At 35.5% G+C, this 21,605-nt stretch overlaps 1 protein-coding gene across 4 annotated transcripts; it reads left to right on the forward strand.

Annotated features, from left to right (window-relative positions):
• The first annotated feature begins 78 nt into the window (after positions 1–78).
• Positions 79–21,393, forward strand: LOC149934189 (cx9C motif-containing protein 4-like). 4 transcript variants are annotated; one of them, XM_090153991.1, is made up of 3 exons: positions 79–688; positions 2,182–2,974; positions 3,172–3,400. In XM_090153991.1, the coding sequence occupies exons 2-3, from the start codon at positions 2,359–2,361 to the stop codon at positions 3,264–3,266; spliced, it is 711 nt and encodes a 236-aa protein (XP_090010117.1). In that variant the 5' UTR covers positions 79–688; positions 2,182–2,358; the 3' UTR covers positions 3,267–3,400. The 4 variants fall into 4 exon arrangements, with proteins under 4 accessions (XP_090010117.1, XP_090010118.1, XP_090010119.1 ...); XM_090153992.1 differs by lacking the exon at positions 3,172–3,400 and adding an exon at positions 20,840–21,393 and having other exon boundaries at positions 85–688; positions 2,182–2,326; XM_090153993.1 differs by having other exon boundaries at positions 88–688; positions 2,182–2,326; positions 3,172–3,296.
• The last annotated feature ends 212 nt before the right edge of the window (positions 21,394–21,605 follow it).

Here is a 21,605-nt window from a genome sequence, read left to right on the forward strand (position 1 = left end):
CTCATTTTCCAATAAGTCAGCTTGCGCGTACGGTAAAGTAAGATAATTTGTAAAAATTTTTGAAAAAGTTTAACATCAAAATTTCATAAAAAATTCCAATTTACCGCCATTTTACAAGCTTACGATAATTTTATTTATTTCTGGTACTATAATTTGAGCTTCTGAGATTTTACGAGCGAACCCCCCCCCCCCCCCCCCCAATTTACAATCTCCCATTTGGCTTCTGCATTCTCCAGCGTTGCCAGATGAACGATATTTAGAGCGGAAACATTTTTATATCTGCAAGTATTGCGCTGATCACTGATCTTTAGAAAAGGTTAATTGTCGCCACGAATCGGGGAGCTAAAGTATAGGACAAACTGTTTTTGATTATCTTTAAATAACTTTTGGGCTTAATTAATTGTTTCAGCTGTAATCTAGTACGATCCGATCATCCGAATCAAGACTCTATAATACGATAATCCCGCGCTTAGAATCTGGCAACCCGGCTCTCCTCTCACCTCTCTGGAGTTAAATAATTGCAGTTACCAATTTTCTGGGGCTTCTGCCTCATGCCCTCATTTGAAAAGTATTTTTCCATGAAAGTCAATCTATTCATCATTGCAATAGTTGTGCAAAGCAAATATGAAAAAAGAACCAGTAGATCCTTGCCAAGCACAAGCTTGTAACATTCAGAAATGTCTTAAAGGTACAAGATTATAAAATAGAATAGTTCAAATCATAAAGTGTCTTTTGTGGAGTAATAGAAGGCTTATAAATTTCTTAACTGTCAAGTATCAGTATACAAAGAGCAAAGATAGGAAAATAGTGTCAAAAATAACCTATCATAGAACTTTACAAAATTAGTGTCTTGACAAAATGTTTTATGCGCCTTCGTTGCTTTTGTTCAAAATGTATCACTTTAACCTATTCAGAACTTGAGATACCTTTTCACCCAAGATTATATTCCGGTTTCTTCTTGATTTATTTTGACGCAGAATGCCTACCTTAAAAATCTCAGAACTTTCTTAGACATAAGCAATGAATTACTTATATGTTCTATCTTCAGATCTGGTAGCCCTTTACAAAATTTTTGCTTCCAAAATTTTATTGTTCAACTTCTGTACAAATTAAAAATTTTATTAATATAAAAAGTATTTAAACCTAAAAAAAGTCTGATTTCAACTATAAACCCATCTTACGTGAAATCGTACTTGGCACTACTTTCCTAAATGGAACTCTTAGGTTAGAGAGGTTGGAGTTTCGCATCTTAGACTACATGGAATCATTTGCAAAAGGGGAATAAAGTTGAAATTTTAAGACTTTCTGTTAAATGTCTATTCAATTTTCCTAATATCTACAAATGAGTGAAAGTTCATTGGAAACTTAAGTTTATTATTTGTAAACGAATTAAAAATTCCTAAATGTATTGCATTTTTAAATGAATCTTAAACTAATATTTTAGAACTTATTGCAATTGGAAGGGCAGGGGGAAATGAGCATTAGAAATTTTACTATAAAAAAACCTTACTTTAATTAATAGGACATTTTATGGGTGTGGAAATTGTTTAGATAAATATGTTTATAAAATCACGTTTTTTTTGTTCCTTGTTGTTTAAGAACTAGGGCTAGGTAGCCTTAACAGCTCTTGAGATCTTATAGTCAATCAGTCGGGTACTTAGTTAAAAGACATAAGATAATATCACAGAGTTTATAGTAATTATTATATAAATAATTATATTAAATGAAGTAGCCAAAGCGGAATACAGAGAGGCATCAGGAGAGCTTTCAAAACAGCAATTTAGTAATCAATATTAAGCGGGAAACATGTATAAAAAAGCTAAGTTTAAAATGTGAGGCAAAGATGGTTTTTAAGTTGATTTTAAAATGAGAAATGGATCAAAGGTAAAGTGTTCCAAAGTGGAATGACCCTCCTGAAAAAAGACTAACCCATAGTATCTTTATTAAATTGATTTTAAAACAGCTTCCTAGAATGACCCCCTAATTCCTTTGGCATTATCTGAATAATGAATTTTTGTGAAATATTAATAAAGTTTAATCAAGGCTTATTTGACTTATTATCTAAAATTATTCAAATCACATATTAGAAAATATTGTTACCTCAAAAATAATATAGTATAAAAAAGATTGAAATAAATATTTTATTTGAATAATTTTAAATAAACGTATATTTGTTTTTAGTGTATAACTACAAAGTTGAAAAGTGTGAAAAGGAGTTCAAAGATATGGAATTATGTTGCAAGAGGTGGCCTCAATCTCTTTGTTGTTCGGGATTTAAATCAACTCCAGCATCATCATCACTTGAACAAGATAGTAAAGTTCAAAAGTAAAAGAACATTACAGTTTAATAACAAAAACATGTCTCTCAGGATTCACTTAATATTAAGTGCAGTCATTAGAACAATAATGATAGCGTATGGTGATTGGCATGATTTAGTTATGGAGGTGAAATACACCGATATTGATTACAGTGTAGTTTCGGATGGAGCCTCATTTATGTCTAATGGAACATCACCTTATCTAAGACACACTTATCGGTATACACCCTTACTAGCTCTGCTAATGTGTGGAAACATTTTCATTAACAAAGTCTTTGGAAAAATTGTCTTTGCTATCTTTGATATTTTGACTGGAGTTGTAATTTACAAACTAGTGAAAATACTTAAAAGTGAAAAGGAAAGTGATAAATTAAGTCCCTTGTTTTGCGCATGTTTGTGGTTCTACAATCCATTTGCCATTGTGATATGTACTAGAGGCAATTCAGACTCTATTATGACGTTATTAACTCTTTTAACAGTGTACTTCTTACTAAAACAACAAATTATACGATCGGCTATTATCTTTGGTTTCTCCATACATTTTAAAATTTATCCAGTTATTTACTCTCTAGCATTGTATTTAACGTTAAATGCTAATAAACACCCAAGTTTTAAACAATTACTAATTCCAAGTGAAAAAAAATTCCAATATTTTGGTATTGCTTTCATTTCACTTGCTTTACCAAGTTTCTTATCATACTACTTTTATGGAAATGAATATTTAAACGAAGCCTTTTTATATCATCTTATTAGGAAAGATATTAGGCATAATTTTTCTCCTTATTTTTATTACATATATCTCTCTGACCTAAATGAAAATAGACTTTTTAATTATTTAATTTTTTTCCCGCAGATAGTTCTATTTGTGGTGTTCGCCTTAAGATATCATGGCGTAACAGACTTACCTTTTTCTTTCTTCTCAACAACTTTCATTTTTGTTATGTTTAACAAAGTTTGTACATCGCAATATTTTCTTTGGTTTATGTGTTATGTTCCAGTTTTCTTGCCCCACTTATACCTTTCATTGTTCAAAGGTGCCCAATTATGTATTATTTGGGTGTTTGGGCAAGCTCTGTGGTTACTTTTTGCCTATTATTTGGAATTTAAATGTGTTAATACCTATATTTATATTTTTCTTGCTAGTCTAATATTCTTCATCATAAATATTTGGCTCTTAAAGAGTCTTGTTAGTTCCTATGTACAGAGAAAAATAAAATCAAATTGATTGTGGAAATGGTTTTCCTGAACTAATACAATGGTTTTCAATATTGGAAATGTATGTACCAGAGTTTCCCAAAATGAATAAATAAAACAAAAGCTTGTCATTGTTAAATTTATCAATATTAACAGAAGAAAATAGGGGAAGTACGTATCTGTAGCTTTGAGCCGTAGAAGTCGTCGTGTGACCCACGAAAATGCCTTTTTACGCATAATAAACCAAACTGAAAAAGTAGTTCCAATTTTGTTTTGATTCAACACGGCTATAAACGACGAAAGCAAATACGCCTTAGCTCAATTAGCAGAGAATGAGAAGTACAATATGTCACAATTGTTCAATTTAAGAAAAATTGATTTTTTAAACGATGTAATCATCCGCGATTTCCCGCCAAACCGTTTTAGCGCGAAAATTCGTGAAAAGTGACGCCTTTCCAAAGCTGACTAGAAGCGTACTTCCCCCTATTTTCTTCTGATATTAAGGACCATGATCAGATATTATTTTCTCATTCTATACTTTGTGACCAGTGACAGCTCGTTACAAGGTCTGTTGAGAAAAATACACTCGATCCTGCTTGGGTTGGAAAAAACCGAAACCCACAGGATTGTTTTTGGTTTAAACCTAGTTTTAATTTTATTTGTTTAAATTAATAGACCCATGATGAAATTTGGGGGCTCGAAAATTAACATTTTTACCTGGCAACTCAGCATTTGGACGGAACATCCGTTATATTTCAATGGCGGTCACGCGGTTCAAAACGTCACAAACAGGATGTTCCGTCCAGAGGTCTTACTTAAAGGGTTTCCAAAGTTCGGTGGCAAAATGTGTGTAAAGTCAGTAAAGTGCGAAATTTACGGTTAACTCTGCCAAAGCCGAGTGAGGGGTTAGGGGCAAGGAAAAGCATGCTCAATTTTCTTTGTTTTTACCACCGAACTTTGGAGCCCCTTTAAAGGGCAACGCAAGTGGTAATGCAGGGGGGGAACTAAGTTTTCTTCAACAAGCCGTAAGTAGGTTTTCCTAGGATGATTTTATACAGCGCGAAAGCCTTGCTCAATTTTCTTTGTTTTTACCACCGAACTTTGGAGCCCCTTTAAAGGGCAACGCAAGTGGTAATGCAGGGGGGGAACTAAGTTTTCTTCAACAAGCCGTAAGTAGGTTTTCCTAGGATGATTTTATACAGCGCGAAAGCCTTATTCTCCTTGGTGTAGCCACGTGGCGCAATTTCGCTCTCATTCGCGAATTTTTCGATTTTCTTCGCTGAGTTAGCTCGCAATCAACGAACCCAGAAATTTAAGCCTAGCTTAATTTATTTATTATGGAGAAAAGAACTGGGTTAGTTTCCGAGAGTTGGACTTTGATATTTTCGATTTAACAATGTTTTGGAATAAAATTATTTGTGAATTGAATATTTTTAATAATGGAAGTTGAAACATTAGGCCTTGGACGCGGTAAATCTCTGCCGTTAGCCTCACATTGGATTAAAGGGGCTCCAAAGTTCGGTGGCAAAAAAAAAGAAGAAAATTAAGCATGATTTTCATTCCCCCCAACCCCTCACTCGGTCTTGGCAGAGGCGGGCAGAGTTAACCGTAAATTTCGCACTTTACTGACTTTACACAAATTTTACCACCGAACTTTGTAGCCCCTTTAAGAAAATTCAACACCACACACACTCCTATATCCCGTCTCCCTTAACAATTTCCCTATCATTATACCCCGACATAATATTTATCTTTTTTTATTACATTTATTTTGTAGAAGTTTAGGATCCGATTTGTCGGTAAGCACGGAGACTTCACTTTCCTCGGCCATTTTCGCGACTAAAGAATGCATGGATTTTGCGTAAAAACCGCGAGAGGCGCATTTATACAAAATAAATTCGGTAAATATGGTTCTGCTTTTTTTACAGAGGGAAAGGCTATGGCAGATAGCGCATGCGCACTCGTTCTTTTTATCTATAAGATAATTTACCCCCTGCATGGTCACTTGCGTTGCCCTTTAAGCCTCGTCTGCGGCCCCTCTTTTGTTATGGGTTATAACGATTTCAACCGATTCCGTTCAAAAAAACTCAAAATTCGTAAAATTTTGGTTCAGATTATACGACACAAGAAAGTCGCCCTAATTCTAGTTGAAAACCCCAGGCTTGAACTATAGACCGCAAACCTGGCGCCATCTATAGTTCAAGCCGGGTGTTCTATTCAAGGTCAGGAAAGACCACCTTTGTTTTATCAACCCCTCCCCCCCCCCCTTTTTTTCTCCTTAAATTATATTTTTTAGTCAACGCGGGGGCAGTATATAAAGCCGTCCCGGTCATATTGATTGAGAGAATCAAGTATTGGAAACGACTCGAGAGGCTGTCGGACTGCCCAGAGGGACCGGTGAAAAGAGAGCCCGGGGCCAAAGTACAGTTGAGAGTCCATGTGTTTGTTCGATTCAAAGTGAATTATTAACGTTATTGTGTTTGAACCATATTGTGCTAAGTGCGTGGTCAAGACCGAAGGCAAAAGACCGGAAGAACAACGTAAGACTATTTTTTCATTTAAATTGTGATACTTGAAAAGTGTATGTTAATGGTTAAATAATTATTCAGTGGCTACAATAAGATAATTGTTAGAAACGTACTTAAACTGATACTAGGTTGGAATTGTAGTTAAGGTCTAAAGACCAGAATAAAATCTATATTTCATTGAACCTTGAACTGTATTGTTTTCACTCAACTCCTTAATTTATTAGCACGGTTATCCCGAATAATATAAATTTCGATGTAACGGCGGACGAGTGATTCTCGTTAATTTATTTGCGCGGGAGTGGCGAAATTTAAAGAACTGTAGATCCCTCCTACAACAATCGGCACGATTTTCCTAAAATTTTCGCCCAAATCGAAAGCAGTCGTTATAGGGTCTATTGAAACTAATTGTAGTTTAAGTCTAAGTTCGGTTTGCCATTTTATGTAAAATTCTATTAGAATAATTAATGTACCAAAATTATGTGGGTAGATTAAACCACAGATCTTTGATTAAACGAAGCACATATTTTGTTATCAAAATATTAATTAAAACTTAAGTAACCTAAACCCCAAGGTTTTTATAAACAAACCAAACAATGGGTACGTTCAGTAACTAGTCAACAGAGTCAGGGTTGAACCCTTGAAATCAGTTGACGACTTTTTGTACACCGGTATTGACGATTTGATGTCACAATTGGTGGTCGTCCTCACACGGCCATCCACAAACTCTGCCTCCCGGACGCCTGGGATTACAGGAGTGAGCCACTACTCCCGGCGCCCTCCGAGGGTTCCAATATTGTCCGCTGCCTCCCATGGCTTTTCACACCTGCGGCGCTGATAATCGCTGATTGTGAAGGGAATAAAGGAAATTGATGGGGTCTTCCATAAAGAACGCGTTGGAGGTTCTATTCCCTTTAAATGATTACGCGCCACATAACGGGCTTAACTGTCGACCTGTCTGAGTATGTTTCTATGCCTTGAAACTCCCGCTAGGGGCTCTGCATCCATACATAAATTTTCTTCTTTGTATAAAATAAAGGCGGGGAATTCGGACTTATTCAACTAAAATATTTTTCTGGCGTAATTAAAGAGTTATTTTAATAAAGAAGGCCATACAGGGTGTTAACCAAAAAACGATACAGAGCCAATTACTCAAAATGTGTTTTATGTAAGAATTTGAAATTTTCAGGTTACATCGAGGGTGCAGGGGGACAAATGACAATGCAAATTTCAATGACCTTGAAACAGGTCTTCAAGGTCATTCAAATTTTATCTCAAGAACCGTTAGGATTAGAAGAATAGTTTCAATTAGAAATGTGTTCTAGGTTTAATATTCAGTCTAATCAGCTTTGACCCGATCTAATTTGACCAATGGGAAGCCGAGAAATGTTAGACCAAAAACCATAAGGTCGTGTGGTATTCTAATCAAGACACGACATTTAAGGGCTTATAAATCGAAAACTACCAGATCTAATGGATCAAAATTGTCGTGACACTCTAAACTGAGTTTGAAATTTTTAGCTTATGATGACCTTGAATTATTAGTTCAATTTCATTCAAAATTTATCTCGAGAACCATTAGGATTAGGAGAATGGTTCCAATTAGAAAAATGCCCTGCAAGGTTTTTTAAGTCAAATTACCTTTTAACCGAGGTAAATTAACCAATAAAACTCCAAAATAAACGTTAATTAATTGATTTAAGACGTACCAAGTATTTTTATTAACTTTTTTTAGTTTAAATGTTTTAAACACCAAAGAAACTAAAGAAGTAATTGAAATAAATTGAAGGACCTTGAACAATATATTTTAAATTTCAGGAGAAAAACGCAAAAACGGGATTGAGGGAGAGGAGGGAGTTAGGATTTCGAGAGTGCAATTTTCGAACGCTGTAGTTGGACTTGGGAGTCGCGTTTAAGAAAATAATGCATTTCAGGAATAATAGGAATTTCCATCAAATGAAAATCTCCGAACATTATGGCTCTAAAATATTTCGAGATAAAACTTCCAAGTTAACTCGAAATCCGCGTCAGATGTTGTTTACAGCTTGCGTTTCTGGGCTTCTGATTACATTGAAGGTTTGTAAATATTGTTTTATTTTTATAACTATTTTTCTTTTTAAAATTGGAACTTCATTACTATAATAATAACTATTTAATTTAGGCTGATTTAGGTTACCTGTAACCGTGAATTCCGAAGAAGAGGAAACCTATAGATAGAGGTTCTGCTGCAAAACCTCAAAAACAAGCTCGAGTAGAACACAGTACTTCAATTTCATCAGAGCCCAGCTGTTCAGGAGTTACGAAAAATTTTGAAAAAATACATTTAGACCAAGAAACACCTTCACAAACATAACGGCTGAAAACTACCATTCACAATCTCCAAACGAAAATATGGCGGCTAAATAATAAGCTACAAGACCAACAAGAACAAGTCGATTTTTTGAGAGAGGAAAAAAATATATTTGAAACGAAGCCATTTCAACAACTAGCATCTATAATTAAAGACGTGGAAGAATCCGAGGAAGATCAACTTTAACAAGCAGTAGTTTTAATAGATCTCATTAAAAACTACAAAGCCCTTCGTGGCATCTAACTACTGTTAGTTTATCCGCTGTTTGGAACTTTGGATCTCCGAAGGGTTACAAAACTTGGTTTTCTGAAACGACCATCGAAATCAACCCTACACAGGTACGTTGGTAAAATTGTTGGTGAAACTGGCATCACAAAGGCAATTTAAGAGAGGCTCGTTTCGGAAGTAAGCAAGCTCGAAATTCACGATACTTGTGTTTCTCATTATTGATGAAATGGCTATAAAGGCTCAACTGATCTATGACAAAAAACTTGATCAAGTATTTGGTTTAAAAGATACTACGAAATACCTGGATGGCAAAGTTTTAGATGAAGACATCGATGAAGGAACCAGCTGTTGCGAACCAGCTATTGATGTTTTTAATAAATGGTCTAGCTAGTTCCTTCTCAATTCCAGGCTTCCAGCTGCGTTCATCTTTATAAAACCACCGATGGGGCACGACCTGTATTTTTTACACTTTATGTGATTAAAGAAGTAGAAAATTGTGGCCTTTATATCACCAGGATAGTTACCGATAATCACAAGACAAATGTAGCGATTATGAGAAGACTCTGAGGATAAAAGGAGCTGAAACCAGAAATTCTACATCCTCACTACTGTTCCTCAGTTTTGACCCTAATCATTAAATCATATCACCAAAAATTTCCGAAATAAGTTGTTAGACACAAAATCTGAAGAAGCATTGAAATATTTCATTCAACTTTACGATATGCAAAAAAAAATAAAAAATGCGTAGACCGCAGTAAATATGAAAAAATGGCCGCTCTAAATTATTTTTAAAGTTACAGTTTCAGTTTTTAACAACCCAGGCCACTGTAGCTTGCATAAAGTACTTACTGAATAATGGGTTTGGGTTTGAGTTTGTGTTGACTCGTAAACGTACCAGCGATCCAGTTGAGATGTTTTTTAGCGCTTTACGACAAATGTCAGGAGCCAACGATATTTTAGACACCAGGGGCAGTGGTTTTCTCCATCGAAAACATTTAAAAAAAGGGATTATTACATCATCGGTGCCATCAAGCCCACCACCAAACGTAACAGTTTACCGAGATGACTGCGTAGTTTCAAGATGTGAACCAAGACAAAATGAACCCTCAAATGACAAGATTTCAGAAAACTGCCTGAAAATTTTGGAAGCACTTTTAGTTTTCCCAGAAAACCAACGATCCACTTTAAAATTGGAGGTCTCTCCTGTTTTAGTTCACCGCCGATGAAAATCATGCCAAGCTAATCTGCGAAAAATTGATTCCATCTGTATTAGACCACTTTCTCAGTAAGATTTGAAAAGTGAAAGAACTTAACAAACCACTTTCGAGGAAAACACACAAATTAAAGGAATTTAATTTCCAATTGCATTTAATATTGTACAGATTGTTCAGAATTCTGATATCTCATTTGTTGGAACTATCAATGATACAAGGCGTATCCCAAAAAATCCAATGGTTTTGTTATTTATAACAGGATATTGCGCAATAAACGTTTCTAGCCTTATCTTACGGCAAAATACGACATTTGTTTCCTTTTTTAAAACTATAAATATAATTAAAATAAATATATCCCTGCTTAAAACTATTAAAATAACATTGAAAAATAACCTTTAATCTAAAAAATTATAAAATTATTTGGGTAATTAGATCTTTTGAATTTCACCGCCGTTTTTATATTGAAGTCAATGTAGGAAATCTGTGTGGATGCAGCGCCACTTTCCCCCAGCGGGAAAATTATTGTTCGCGAAATAAAAGAGATTGGGTCGGCCGCTATGTAGCGCGCAGCGCGTAATCAAAGTCGGTCATGGCTAAATTTAGTTGTCACGATTCTCAACGCTGTAGCTTTGATTTATTTTTCTTCAACGTTGATTTTACGTTTACTAGTTACTGAAGGTAACAATTAGTTTTTATAAAATAAAAAGTGGTCTTGCCCAACTTGTTAAAATGCTACAAGACACAGCTTTATTAGTATATTCTTCGCACGAGCGATTTGCATGCGCGCTAGAAAAAGCTAAATTCCTCGCGACTGTAGTGCGTCCTCGTAGAATTGTAAAAGTATGATACTGTGACATTAAAACCATAAGGCCACAGTACTTCATAAAAAGAATTATTAGTCTAAACGGATTAACCGTTAAAAACAGCCAACCCTGCAGCTTGAGCATAAGAAAATGTAGTTTCTGGTGTAGTAAATTCTCCAACCGTTCTTTATCTTTTGGGAACTTATAGAAATACGCTGTTTTGTCTTAAAAGTGTTAACATAAAGTGCTGAACAATAAATTTCGGTCATTTTACAACTAATTTAAGGAATTAAGCTCAAATGAAACATTTATTTTGGAGACGAAACCGCATTTTAAATTTTTGCATCTAAAACAGGGTTGCCAATGTTTGAGACTTGAAAATCTCACAGTTTCCGGCTTAAAACCACCCCCCTCCATTCATGAAAACTTATAGGAAAATAGTCACAAAGTTTAAGACCAAAGAAATATTTTTTTGATATAGATTGAAAATTATTTTCGAGCTATGCAGGTCAAAATTCCAAGGTTGTGGTTTGACGTTGGAAAAGTTCAATTAACCTTCGACACCTCCTGCCGGGCGTCGAGTTTTCGTGTCCCATTTCCTCGCAGCGATTCCCTGAATCTTTGGTTGAAGCGTAAGCCTTTGCCTAACGAATTAATAAAGGTTCGAGCTTTAAAACACGTACACAATTATAATTATAATCACATTTTTATAAAAAATTTAAGCTTTAAAAAACGATAATGATATATATTTAGTTTCGTCAGTGAAAGTATTTGAACGCTACCATAAGTAACATAATAGTGTAATTATAATAATTAACAAAAATTATAATCGAACTTATTTTTAGAGCTATTCGTAGCCTGCTCGTGGGTGTGGCTTGGGTCAGGGGCGCCCGCAGCAAGTTTTCAATATCTTCCTACCTAGCCAAAAGGGGGAAGGAACTTCATACCTTTATTAGTGCATTTATAGCACATAAAAGGGGGCTCGGGTAACGCGTATGGGTTTTCCATGACATTAAGACGCCCAAGGCGTTCTCGTGTTTATTCCGCAGGAACTTGTGGCATTTTGCCATGTCATCTGTGACGTCAAATTAATGCAATGGCGGCCGTTTCAAGGCTGGGTTATTCTACGAGCAAGCACCCAATTGCGCCATCAAGATTTGGTTCTAAGCACAAAAATCCCAGGTGTGTAAATATGGCCAAGGCGAAATGTACTACTACTAAGGACTAGTGACAAGTTTCAGCTGAGTTAAAGAATCAGTTTCATGAAAAAGGGTCGGTAAGAAAATCAGCATTAAAACAATAGAATGTTTCATCCTTATTATTATTATGTTACTTATGATGCTACGAATAGACGATCGCGCAATATAACATTGCGTTGGAAACAGAGATGGGCACGCTTATCACATTTTGAGCGAAATTGATGTTAAAATTTATTTTCAAAAAGTGGAAAACGAAAAGAGAGGACTGGAAATCCTGGCCCGCGGTTCACAGGTTGGGAGATAACACAAAAGTAGTGTGATTCGCTTACTTCTCTCATTATGAACAAATTTGTCCAGTTTGAGCGTTCTAGGGCAAAGGGTGCGGACGCTTATAGCGAGATAGACAGACATACAGAAGGACATGTAAAATTAAAATCAGCCCACTATCTTATTCGCGACCGAAAACTATCGCTACGCCCCCTTTGGTTCGCCATTGAAATCTAGATAGTTAGCTTCTAAAGGGTAAAGCAGACGCTTTTAGTTTTCCTCGTCGTTATTCGTAAATATGTCTTTATAAAAAATGACACTGGCATTTTAATATAATTTTTTTGCATCGTTTGCTTATATTTTGATAAGTTTGTTTAAGAAAAAACGTTCTTATGGCTTTTTAAATTTCTAACCTAGACTCGATATTGCACGGCATGACAGTGAAGCTTTTGCTTCCCCATAGAAATCGGATAACAAACTAGAACGCTTAATCGAATGGCTGACAAGGTACCGATTAGATTCTTGGCTAAAACGACAGTAACGCCATCTGCGCTGCCTCTAGAGGCGCGCTCGCGCGTAACTTGGTTAAAAGTTTTCCGCCACCCCATTGAAATTAATTTAAAGTTGGCGATAATTAAACGTTAATTAACCTACCAAATGATATAAGAAATATTCCACTGACAATTTTTCTCGTTTATATGAACTTAAATGTAATAAAAAATCGTCTTGAAAAATCGTTTATCGCTTTACAACATTCAAAAATAATATTTTTCCCGCACCATGTAGATAACCGAACATCTGCTCGTCTAGGTAAAGTTTGTGTTGTCAACACGCGTATTAGAAAGCAAAATGAGATTTTAGAAAGTAGGTTGTAATTCGGAACGATATTAATACTTTTCACGAATTTTGTTTCATAACTTTTCATCCATTGGTTCGTTCAGAATGTATCTTTAATGTAGACAAAAATTTTAAGGCGCTGAATCAGTGAATCTTGCCCAGTCTTAAGCCTCGGTTTAATCTACTGCGTATTTTGAAACGGAAAAACCCGAGGCTTAAGGTTGGGAAAGATTCACCGCCTTAAAATTTTCGTCTACTTTAAAGAATAATGGATGAAAAGTTATGGAACTAGCTTTTAAATAAGTTTCAAGGTTTATTTATAATTCACTGATGACCAAATTCGCGAAAAGTTTTAATATCGTTCCGAATTACAACCTACGTTCTAAAATCTCATTTTGCTTTCTAATACGCGCGTTGACAACGCAAACTTTACCTAGACGAGCAGATGTTCGATTATCTACATGGCGCATTAAAAATATTATTATTGAATGTTATAAAGCAATAAACGATTTTTCAAGACGATTTTATATTACATTTAAGTTCAAATAAACGGGAATATTTGTATGTTGAATATTTATTTCATTTGGTAGGTTGATTCGTTCGCGTTCTACATGTCGAACAGTCTCATCGGTGTCGTGTTTTCTTTTCAAAGCATTGATATATGAACTTAAATTGAAGTGACCCATTATTCCGACTTTCCTATCATTTTGTCTCACACAACCTTCACAATAGCTTCATTTTCAAGCGATTTCTTGCAAAAATAACAAGAGTTAGCTGGGTGGTAAATTTTAAACGCGGTTACATGAAGAGCGGCGGATGCGTTTTAAGTCAACGAAGGCGGAAAATTGTAAGACGCGTTTCGGGTACAACGTTTAAACCGCGAATACGACACAACGATTGCTCGTATGTAAAATGTTCATAGAACAGTTTTTGTGGGAAATAGCCGGACCCAAATGTTCATAATTGGGTTTATAGCCGTACATACAATACTAACGTAGATATTCGCGATAAACTATTACTGTGCACCGGTTTCCCCCATAACCATTGCTCGTAAAACAACTATTTCTAACAGTAACCCGTGAAAAGATATGTTTTTGTTTGAGTAATTACTCCTTAAATATTTAATTCAGGAATTTTGAACTATTCTTCATTTTTTCTTTTTATGATTTGAAAGAAACGCGTTTTCTAGTGCGTTCTTAGCGATTGGAAATCATGGTAAAAAGAAAACTATTTCTAACACTAAACTGTGAAAAGATATTTTATTTTGAGTATGTACTCTTACACGATTTGATTACGCAGTTTTGAGCCATTCTAAAACTTTAATTAAACATAAGTTACTTTAAAGATTTATAAAAAACCGCGTTAGCGTCGAGCTAAAGTCGGCCATTTAATCATAGGCAAAATGGAGTGTTAGCTCACCAGTTTGGCACCGATGGCGTAACTTTCGCCAAAGGCAGGGTTTTTTAAAAGTTCTAATCGGAACCCACGACAAAATTTCAAAAATCGTTCTAGTTTGTTATCCGATTTCTCTGGCTTCCCCCCTCTCGTGTCGGAGAGGGGGAATATTTCTAGCATGGTCGTCTCAAGTCATTCTCCCGACAGTAGAATGTTGCTACAAAGCGTTCATTATGGTAAATCAGGAAACTATAGAGGTATACACTTGGAATGTCTAAGGTTCTATTGGGACGGTGATACGAAAGCGCGTCGAGTAAACGGCGGGGCTTAACTACGTCAAGTGTAAGACGTAACACGACATTTCTAATTCATTGGCTCGAGGCTTGACGCGAAAAGAATGCGTCGTCATGGTAACAAATAGGCGATCTTCCCGCGCAAAATAGGCTTATGAAACGATGGATTTAAAAACCTCAATTTGTTATCGTACTTAATATTTTAAAGTAATTATAATGTTCTTCGCGAAAGAAGTGTAGTGATACCATATTTCAGGTATTTGTATGGTTATAAAAGAGATAATCAGGTAAGCTAATAATATAATAACCGTGACTAGGCTTTATGACGAGTTTTTTTCGAATGAGGGTAGCGAGGCGCGAGAGTTTTTCTCGTGAGATTTCCCGCTTTAAGACACGCCCATTTCTACGAGCTTCATCACGGCCGTAAAAATCTTTCTTAGACATTACAAGTGTAAATAAAATAAAATGCAGTGAAAGAAGCCAAAATGGTTTGAATTCTTCTGAACTTCGAATTCAATTAAAAATTCACCCTATACCAATGCGCTACCTATCGTGCAAAGGCGAAACTAAATGGTCGCTGGAAAACGAATGTCAACCAATGAAAATCAAGATAAATATAAAAAATAAACAAAGTAAGAAAGACTTCAATTTTACCCGCAAACTAACGGGGCAGAAGACTGGACTTTCTTTTGATTCGCCTCTCCCCTTTCTTTACATTATTGCTACGTTCACACGTAAGCGGTAAAAAACGGTTTGAATCGGTTTAATACGATTTAGCCTGGTTCATACAACTCCTTCGAAACGTTTAGAATCGATATCAAGGCAAAGTGTGAATGTGGTTTATTTTTATTTTTCAAGGATGACGTATCACGTCCGCGTATCGGATAGACTGCTTCGGAGTCGAGCACTCCAATTTTGATGAACTCCTGGAATCGCGGTGTTTATAGTCTATTATAATGGGAAAAACCAAAAAGTTCTTTTAAGCAGGAAAAGAGTCAGTGAGGAAATAAAAGTATCGAATGTTTCCAGGCGGCACTCGCATCCTCGCCGGCCGCGACCCCCTCCCTGGAGGCTCAATTAGAATTTATCGTGGCTGGTTCCCCCCGAAGCGAAGAGCCTCGACCTAGGCCTAGATTCGAGAGTGTCTCAAACAAACGTTTCTTTTTGCGTCTGAATATTCCTAGTAACCCATTTTCGAGAAATACCAATAAGAAAAGACGACTATTTTGTTCTTATTTCTCTCGTCTCGTGAATTAAGGCTCTTCTTCGAACGATTTTATTTTTAATTTCATCCGAAAATCTTCGGCGAATTTGACGATGATCTCGCTTTTCCCTTAATTTCTTGGCGTCGTTTCGTACGTTTGTTGTATTTTCGTTTAAGAAGACGACAGCGCTTCAAATTTTGCTCAGGTAAAAAACGTTTCTCTTTTATTATTTCAAAACAAATTTATTTTCTGTTTATGTGTCTTTGATTTGGTTTCTATTAATTGGTTTGGATTTCTTTAAGCCAATTTCAAAACTATAACTTTACGAATTAATTATAAATATATTTGAAATATAATGAAATGATTAGTAATTGAAATATCAATATTTTAATAAAAGATAATTAGTGGACTGTCTTACTAACAATTTTTCTTAATCATAATATTTAATTTAAGCTTGAACGCTTATTTTGGTCTTTCTTACAACACGTAGAGAAAAACGTATCTCACATTGTCTTTAATCAAGAATGGCTGAATTATCTTTAGACGTACAAAGTTTTCGTAGAGAGATTAAACCTGTATATGAAAACGTGTAGAGAGAACGCGTAGACTGTGTGCAATTTTTCTTTGAAATAGTTCCGAGCACAGAGACCCGTACTGTCTAAATATGCCCAAGGCCAAATATACTACTGTTAAGTTAAAAGGAACCACCTATGAACTACATTGTTAAGGATGGTAAAATTTGTGAATAAGTAGATTAGATGAAAAGGGATAATAAAGCTAAGCCCGAAACAAATTTTGTTTGCTCGAAGACCTATCGGTACGAGCTATTAGTAAGTTTTTAAATTTCTTCAAATTTGTTTAGGGTTTAGCTTTATTATCCCTTTTTATAATGGACTAATCTACTTATTCGCTAATTTTTTCATCTTTAAAATAACGATAACGCGCTACTCTGTTCGAGTCAAACTCCGTCAAACTCCAAGTCGGAACTTGGCGATAATGTCAGTGTCGGAAAAAGGTTCGGTCAGGAAATTAGCATGATAAAAATAGTGTCATACTTATTGTTATTATGTTACTTATGATATTATTAAAATAACACGTGACCAGGAACAAATTAACTATCCGCAAATTTAAGACTAGAAGTTTACAGCTTATTTTGTACAAGTTTTAGTAACTACAATTTCGGAGCATTAAGTCGATCCTGTCTCATATACTGGAAACAGTTCTCTAGATAATGCGATATTTATTTAAGCAATATTAAAGTAGAGTTGGTTTTAAATAAATTGTCTGCGACTAAAACGGAATGAAACCTTTAAAATGCCCGTAACTAAATTGATTGTTTTAGTAAAACTACTTTAGAATTTTAAATTCTAGACCATCGTCACTGATAATTTTCTACGGCTAAAAAAAGTATGGAAACCCTGTATATAAATAATTCGTTGCACGTAATAAGCAATGAATCTAATGATTTAAGAGATATTAAAAGCCAAATTTTCTAGATCACCTATTAGCCAAATTCCTATCGAATGGTGTTACATTTTATAGAAATCAAAATTCCAATTTTCTGAGCTTCCATTTGCCTCTTTAAAGGGCAACAGAATCGATTGAATTTTGAAGGTGGAACTACATAATCACGGGTTTTGGAAACGTGGCGGAAGGCGAGGAGCTACCTGACACTGGAACCAAATTCTTCAAACGATTCTGTTGACCTTTAAATATTCTGTGGACATTTATGGTACTCCGTATAAAATGTCTATTAAAGGCGGTTTGAAATAAATCGAAAAATTATCTGTTAAAACGAGCTACGATATTTTTTTAATGTAACTGACGAAAACCACCCTAGCTTCTGTTGAAGTTCATACTCGCTTTTAATTGAAAGTCGAGATAATTTAAATTTTGTTAAGTAACTGTTTTAAACGAGGGGCTGACAATGGCAAATTTGGCGTTAGGGATTTTTAATCTCAAAGTGATTTCAGAAATTAAAACTGATTTTGAGATTTCAGAGCACAGTTTTTGTGTTGATTTCTGGTTTTTACACCCAGTCCCTAAGGGATTTGCGTGTACTGGGCCCACGTACAGTGTAGCCGATGCCGATGCCGCCGTATTCCACATGACTTTCCAATAATTAGGCTTAGAAGGGCCAGGTATATCTCCATCGAAAGGAAATATTATGCCCACGGTAGCCCGTTATGAATTTTGGAGATCGGGGGTGATTTCTGACTTAAAATGTTTATAAATTTTTTTAAATTAAGACTGACTTGGTTTTAGTTAGTATTGATCATTTCGGAACTACGGTTTCGATTGCATCCAAAACTTTTAGTTTTTAGGGAGATATCTGCCCATTTCACGGGACCCCAAAACCCGCGTACGCACTATTGTGATATTTGAATGTGGTACCAATTGATTCAGGCGCCATCTAACTCGTTCGCGTTTCGCTTCCTTATTTCCCAAACCAGGTAACTCGAAAAATTCATTTTCGATCAAATTCTTCTTGGGTTTATTAAGTTAATGTACAAGATAATTGAAAATTATCGGAGGGATTGTGTGTACTTAAATATCCTGGACACCTTGTTTAGACAGGATTTGAGATTTCACAGTACGATTTTCGTGTTGATTTTGGTTTTTTTAAATGGTTTTCGAAATTTCAGAGCATATTTTTCGTGTTAATTTCTGGTTTTTAGACTGATTTCGAGATTTTAGACGTGATTTTCGCCCAGATTTCGGGATTTTCCATTTTATTTCAAGATTTCATAAAATCATTTTCTTCTAGAAAGAAACGGGAGTTTTATATATGTCGGACCGCTCGGTTTTAAAACGAAATGAAATCTACGCCAAAGAGGAATTTTATCCTAATTCGCGTTCTAATGGCAATGTAACGAAAACTGGGTGGATTTAACAAAGAAGTGAAAATGAAATCATTGTGTTAATTCCCATACTCAAGGAATCATTATTTTCGGTCTTTGTTTCTGTAATTGATGTACGAGATCCCTGCGAGGCGAAAGTCGCGTTCTACATTTGAAATGTAAATGGGAGAGGAACAACCCATCCTTTCATCCCAATCGCGGTTAATCAACTTAAGCCACACAAAAGCCTTTGTCTTTGGCCAAGAGGTAAGAAACCATGCGGGATCGTTTAAGGGTACTTTGTCCATGTGAAAGAGATCAAATTCAGCTGTTTATATTGCTACAGGCAATTGTTAATGGATTATATCAATTGATATTTTTTATTGAAGTTAGCGTAATTGTGTCAGCTCCCTATCATGTTAAATTTTCACTAAGAGTCATTTCCATAATTACGTCAGACCTAACACGCGCTCTTTGTCTCAATTTCCGAGAAAGCCGTGCCGGGATAATCTGTTTTATGACATCAATTCTACGTCACTCCACACATAGTTATTATTAATTACATCGACAAACTGATACACTTATGGAAAAAATTATTAATTTATGACGTTAGGTAATGAAGCGAGAGAGTTTCTACACACACTAGTATGCTTAGGTGCTCCTATATAAACCTAACCTTTGTTCACAGTAATAAGCCCACTGAAATTAATTAATTTGATTAAATTACGATTCAATTTTTATATAGCGTTGCAACTCTCAGGATAGTTTTGCTGTATATCCTTTTTTGTCAGTTAGAAAAATATAATTTCGGAGATTTAAGTAATGTATTAATCCTTAAAATATTATTGCTCAATTTAAATTTAATTCACAAATTAATTTTGTTATTTATTATCACATTGTTAAAGATTAATTAATGAAAACAACCTATTCCGCTAGGTGGTGTTCGTAGCACAAAGCTAACTTTTTAAACACAATCCTGGGGGATTTGTGTGTATTAGTTTCAGGTACTGTATCCGCCGCCGCCGGTGTTCACACGGTTTCTATCGGTACTTTAAGAGGTACAAAGAGACATGATACCTCAATCATGCCTCAATCGATTGGAAATATCATGCCCTCGTCTGCATCTTTAACATTTGTGAGATCGGGCCCCGGAAGTGGGGCATTTGCCCATTTTAGTAATTTTTTGTGATTTTCACCTTAAAATCTACCCCCTTTTTTAAATTAAGAGCGATTTGGTTGAATATCAATATATTATATTTTTAGTTAGTGCTGATCTTTTCTGAACTACGTTTTTTGTTGAAATTAAGAAATTTTAATTTTAAGTGAGATATCTGGCCAATTCGCGGGACCCCACTACCTCCCACAACCCACGTACGCACTATTGTGACATTTGAATTTGAATTTTTCTTAAGAAATTGATACTGGCGCCATCTAACTCGTTCGCGTTACGTTACCTTATTTCCAAAACGAGGTATTTCGAAAAATTAGGTTTGTCTAAAAACCAGGTATTTTGAAAAATTCGGTTTGTCTAAAAACCAGGAAACTCGAAAAATTCGGTTTGTCTAAAAACCAGGTATTTCGAAAAATTCGGTTTGTCTAAAAACCAGGTATTTCGAAAAATTCGGTTTGTCTAAAAACCAGGTATTTCGAAAAATTCGGTTTGTCTAAAAACCAGGTATTTCGAAAAATTCGGTTTGTCTAAAAACCAGGTATTTCGAAAAATTCGGTTTGTCTAAAAACCAGGAAACTCGAAAAATTCGGTTTGTCTAAAAACCAGGTATTTCGAAAAATTCGGTTTGTCTAAAAACCAGGTATTTCGAAAAATTCGGTTTGTCTAAAAATTTATTTAAATTAACGTGATCGCGTTTCGCTACCTTATTTCCAAAAGCAAGTAACTCGAAATTTTGTTCCAATAAAATTCCTCTTGGGTTTATTAAGTTAACGTACAAGATGATTGGAAATTTGTTCAAATTGAAATTTAATATTTAGAATATAGTTAATACATCGGGGGGAGTGTGTGTACTTAAATGTCCGTGACATCTTGTTTTAAAGTTGAGGTATATCCTTAGCGTGGTGGCGTTAAGAGCAGCACTCCGTACTTCTACATTTATTTAACTTAAATTTTAAATAAAAATATTTAAACTTCTCTATTTTGTTCTATCTTATTTCAGTGGTCAGATTTCGATAAAGTCGAATCCGAAGAAATGCTGATATTGAGCAATCGAGCGAACCGAAATCCGATAAAACTATCAGCGATGATTCTGCTGCTTCTGTGCCTTTTCAACTTGATCATCGCCGAAACTCTGCAACGGCATTTTGTGGAGCCGTCTTCCGCGGACTTCGAGCGACAATGGCTCCAAGAGCAACTGAGACAAAACCCGGATGATTTGGAGGCAGCCCCGAGAATGTGGTTCGGCCCTATGATGGCGGGAATGGGGCAAGCTGTGCAGCCCATTCTCCTGATGCTCGGCCTTCACTCGGCTCTGATGATGTTTCCGCAGATGGTCCAGAAGGCCATAGCTCCCAAGTACGCCTCCTTCTTCCGCTGGCGAAGCGACATGGACCGAATGTCCCCGAGGATCAAAAATGCCTGGAAATTACTTCAGTCCGGCTGGGAAAAATACGAACAACTACCCCAACCACTTCCTTATCAGTACTGAAACTTTACTGGTTCTTTTTAACTTAATCTATTTTAGCACACGCCGGTTCGTGTTATACCATATAAGTATTTTAGGGATTTATGTCTCCAATTAATGACCAAACAGTGCAATATTTTTATATACCTCCTTACATTCATTGTACAGTCAAGAATAATTAAAGTATATACGATTTCGGTAGTTATTAGTTCATAGTTCATAATTATTAGTTATTGAAGGGTATTTAAAACTAAACTCTCCGTGGTAAAACGTTCATCTTCCAAGTGGCGATTTTTTATTC

Source organism: Leiobunum rupestre, chromosome 7 (assembly GCF_980474605.1).
Source record: "Leiobunum rupestre chromosome 7, qqLeiRupe1.1.hap1, whole genome shotgun sequence".
Classification (NCBI taxonomy): Eukaryota; Metazoa; Arthropoda; class Arachnida; order Opiliones; family Sclerosomatidae; genus Leiobunum; species Leiobunum rupestre.

Coding starts and splice junctions, on each gene's coding strand:
- LOC149934189 (XM_090153991.1), top strand. CDS start 2,359: ATGTCTCTCAGGATTCACTTAATATTAAGTGCAGTCATTAGAACAATA. Junction 2,975..3,171: donor AAAAAAATTCCAATATTTTG/GTATTGCTTTCA, acceptor TTTTTCCCGCAG/ATAGTTCTATTTGTGGTGTT.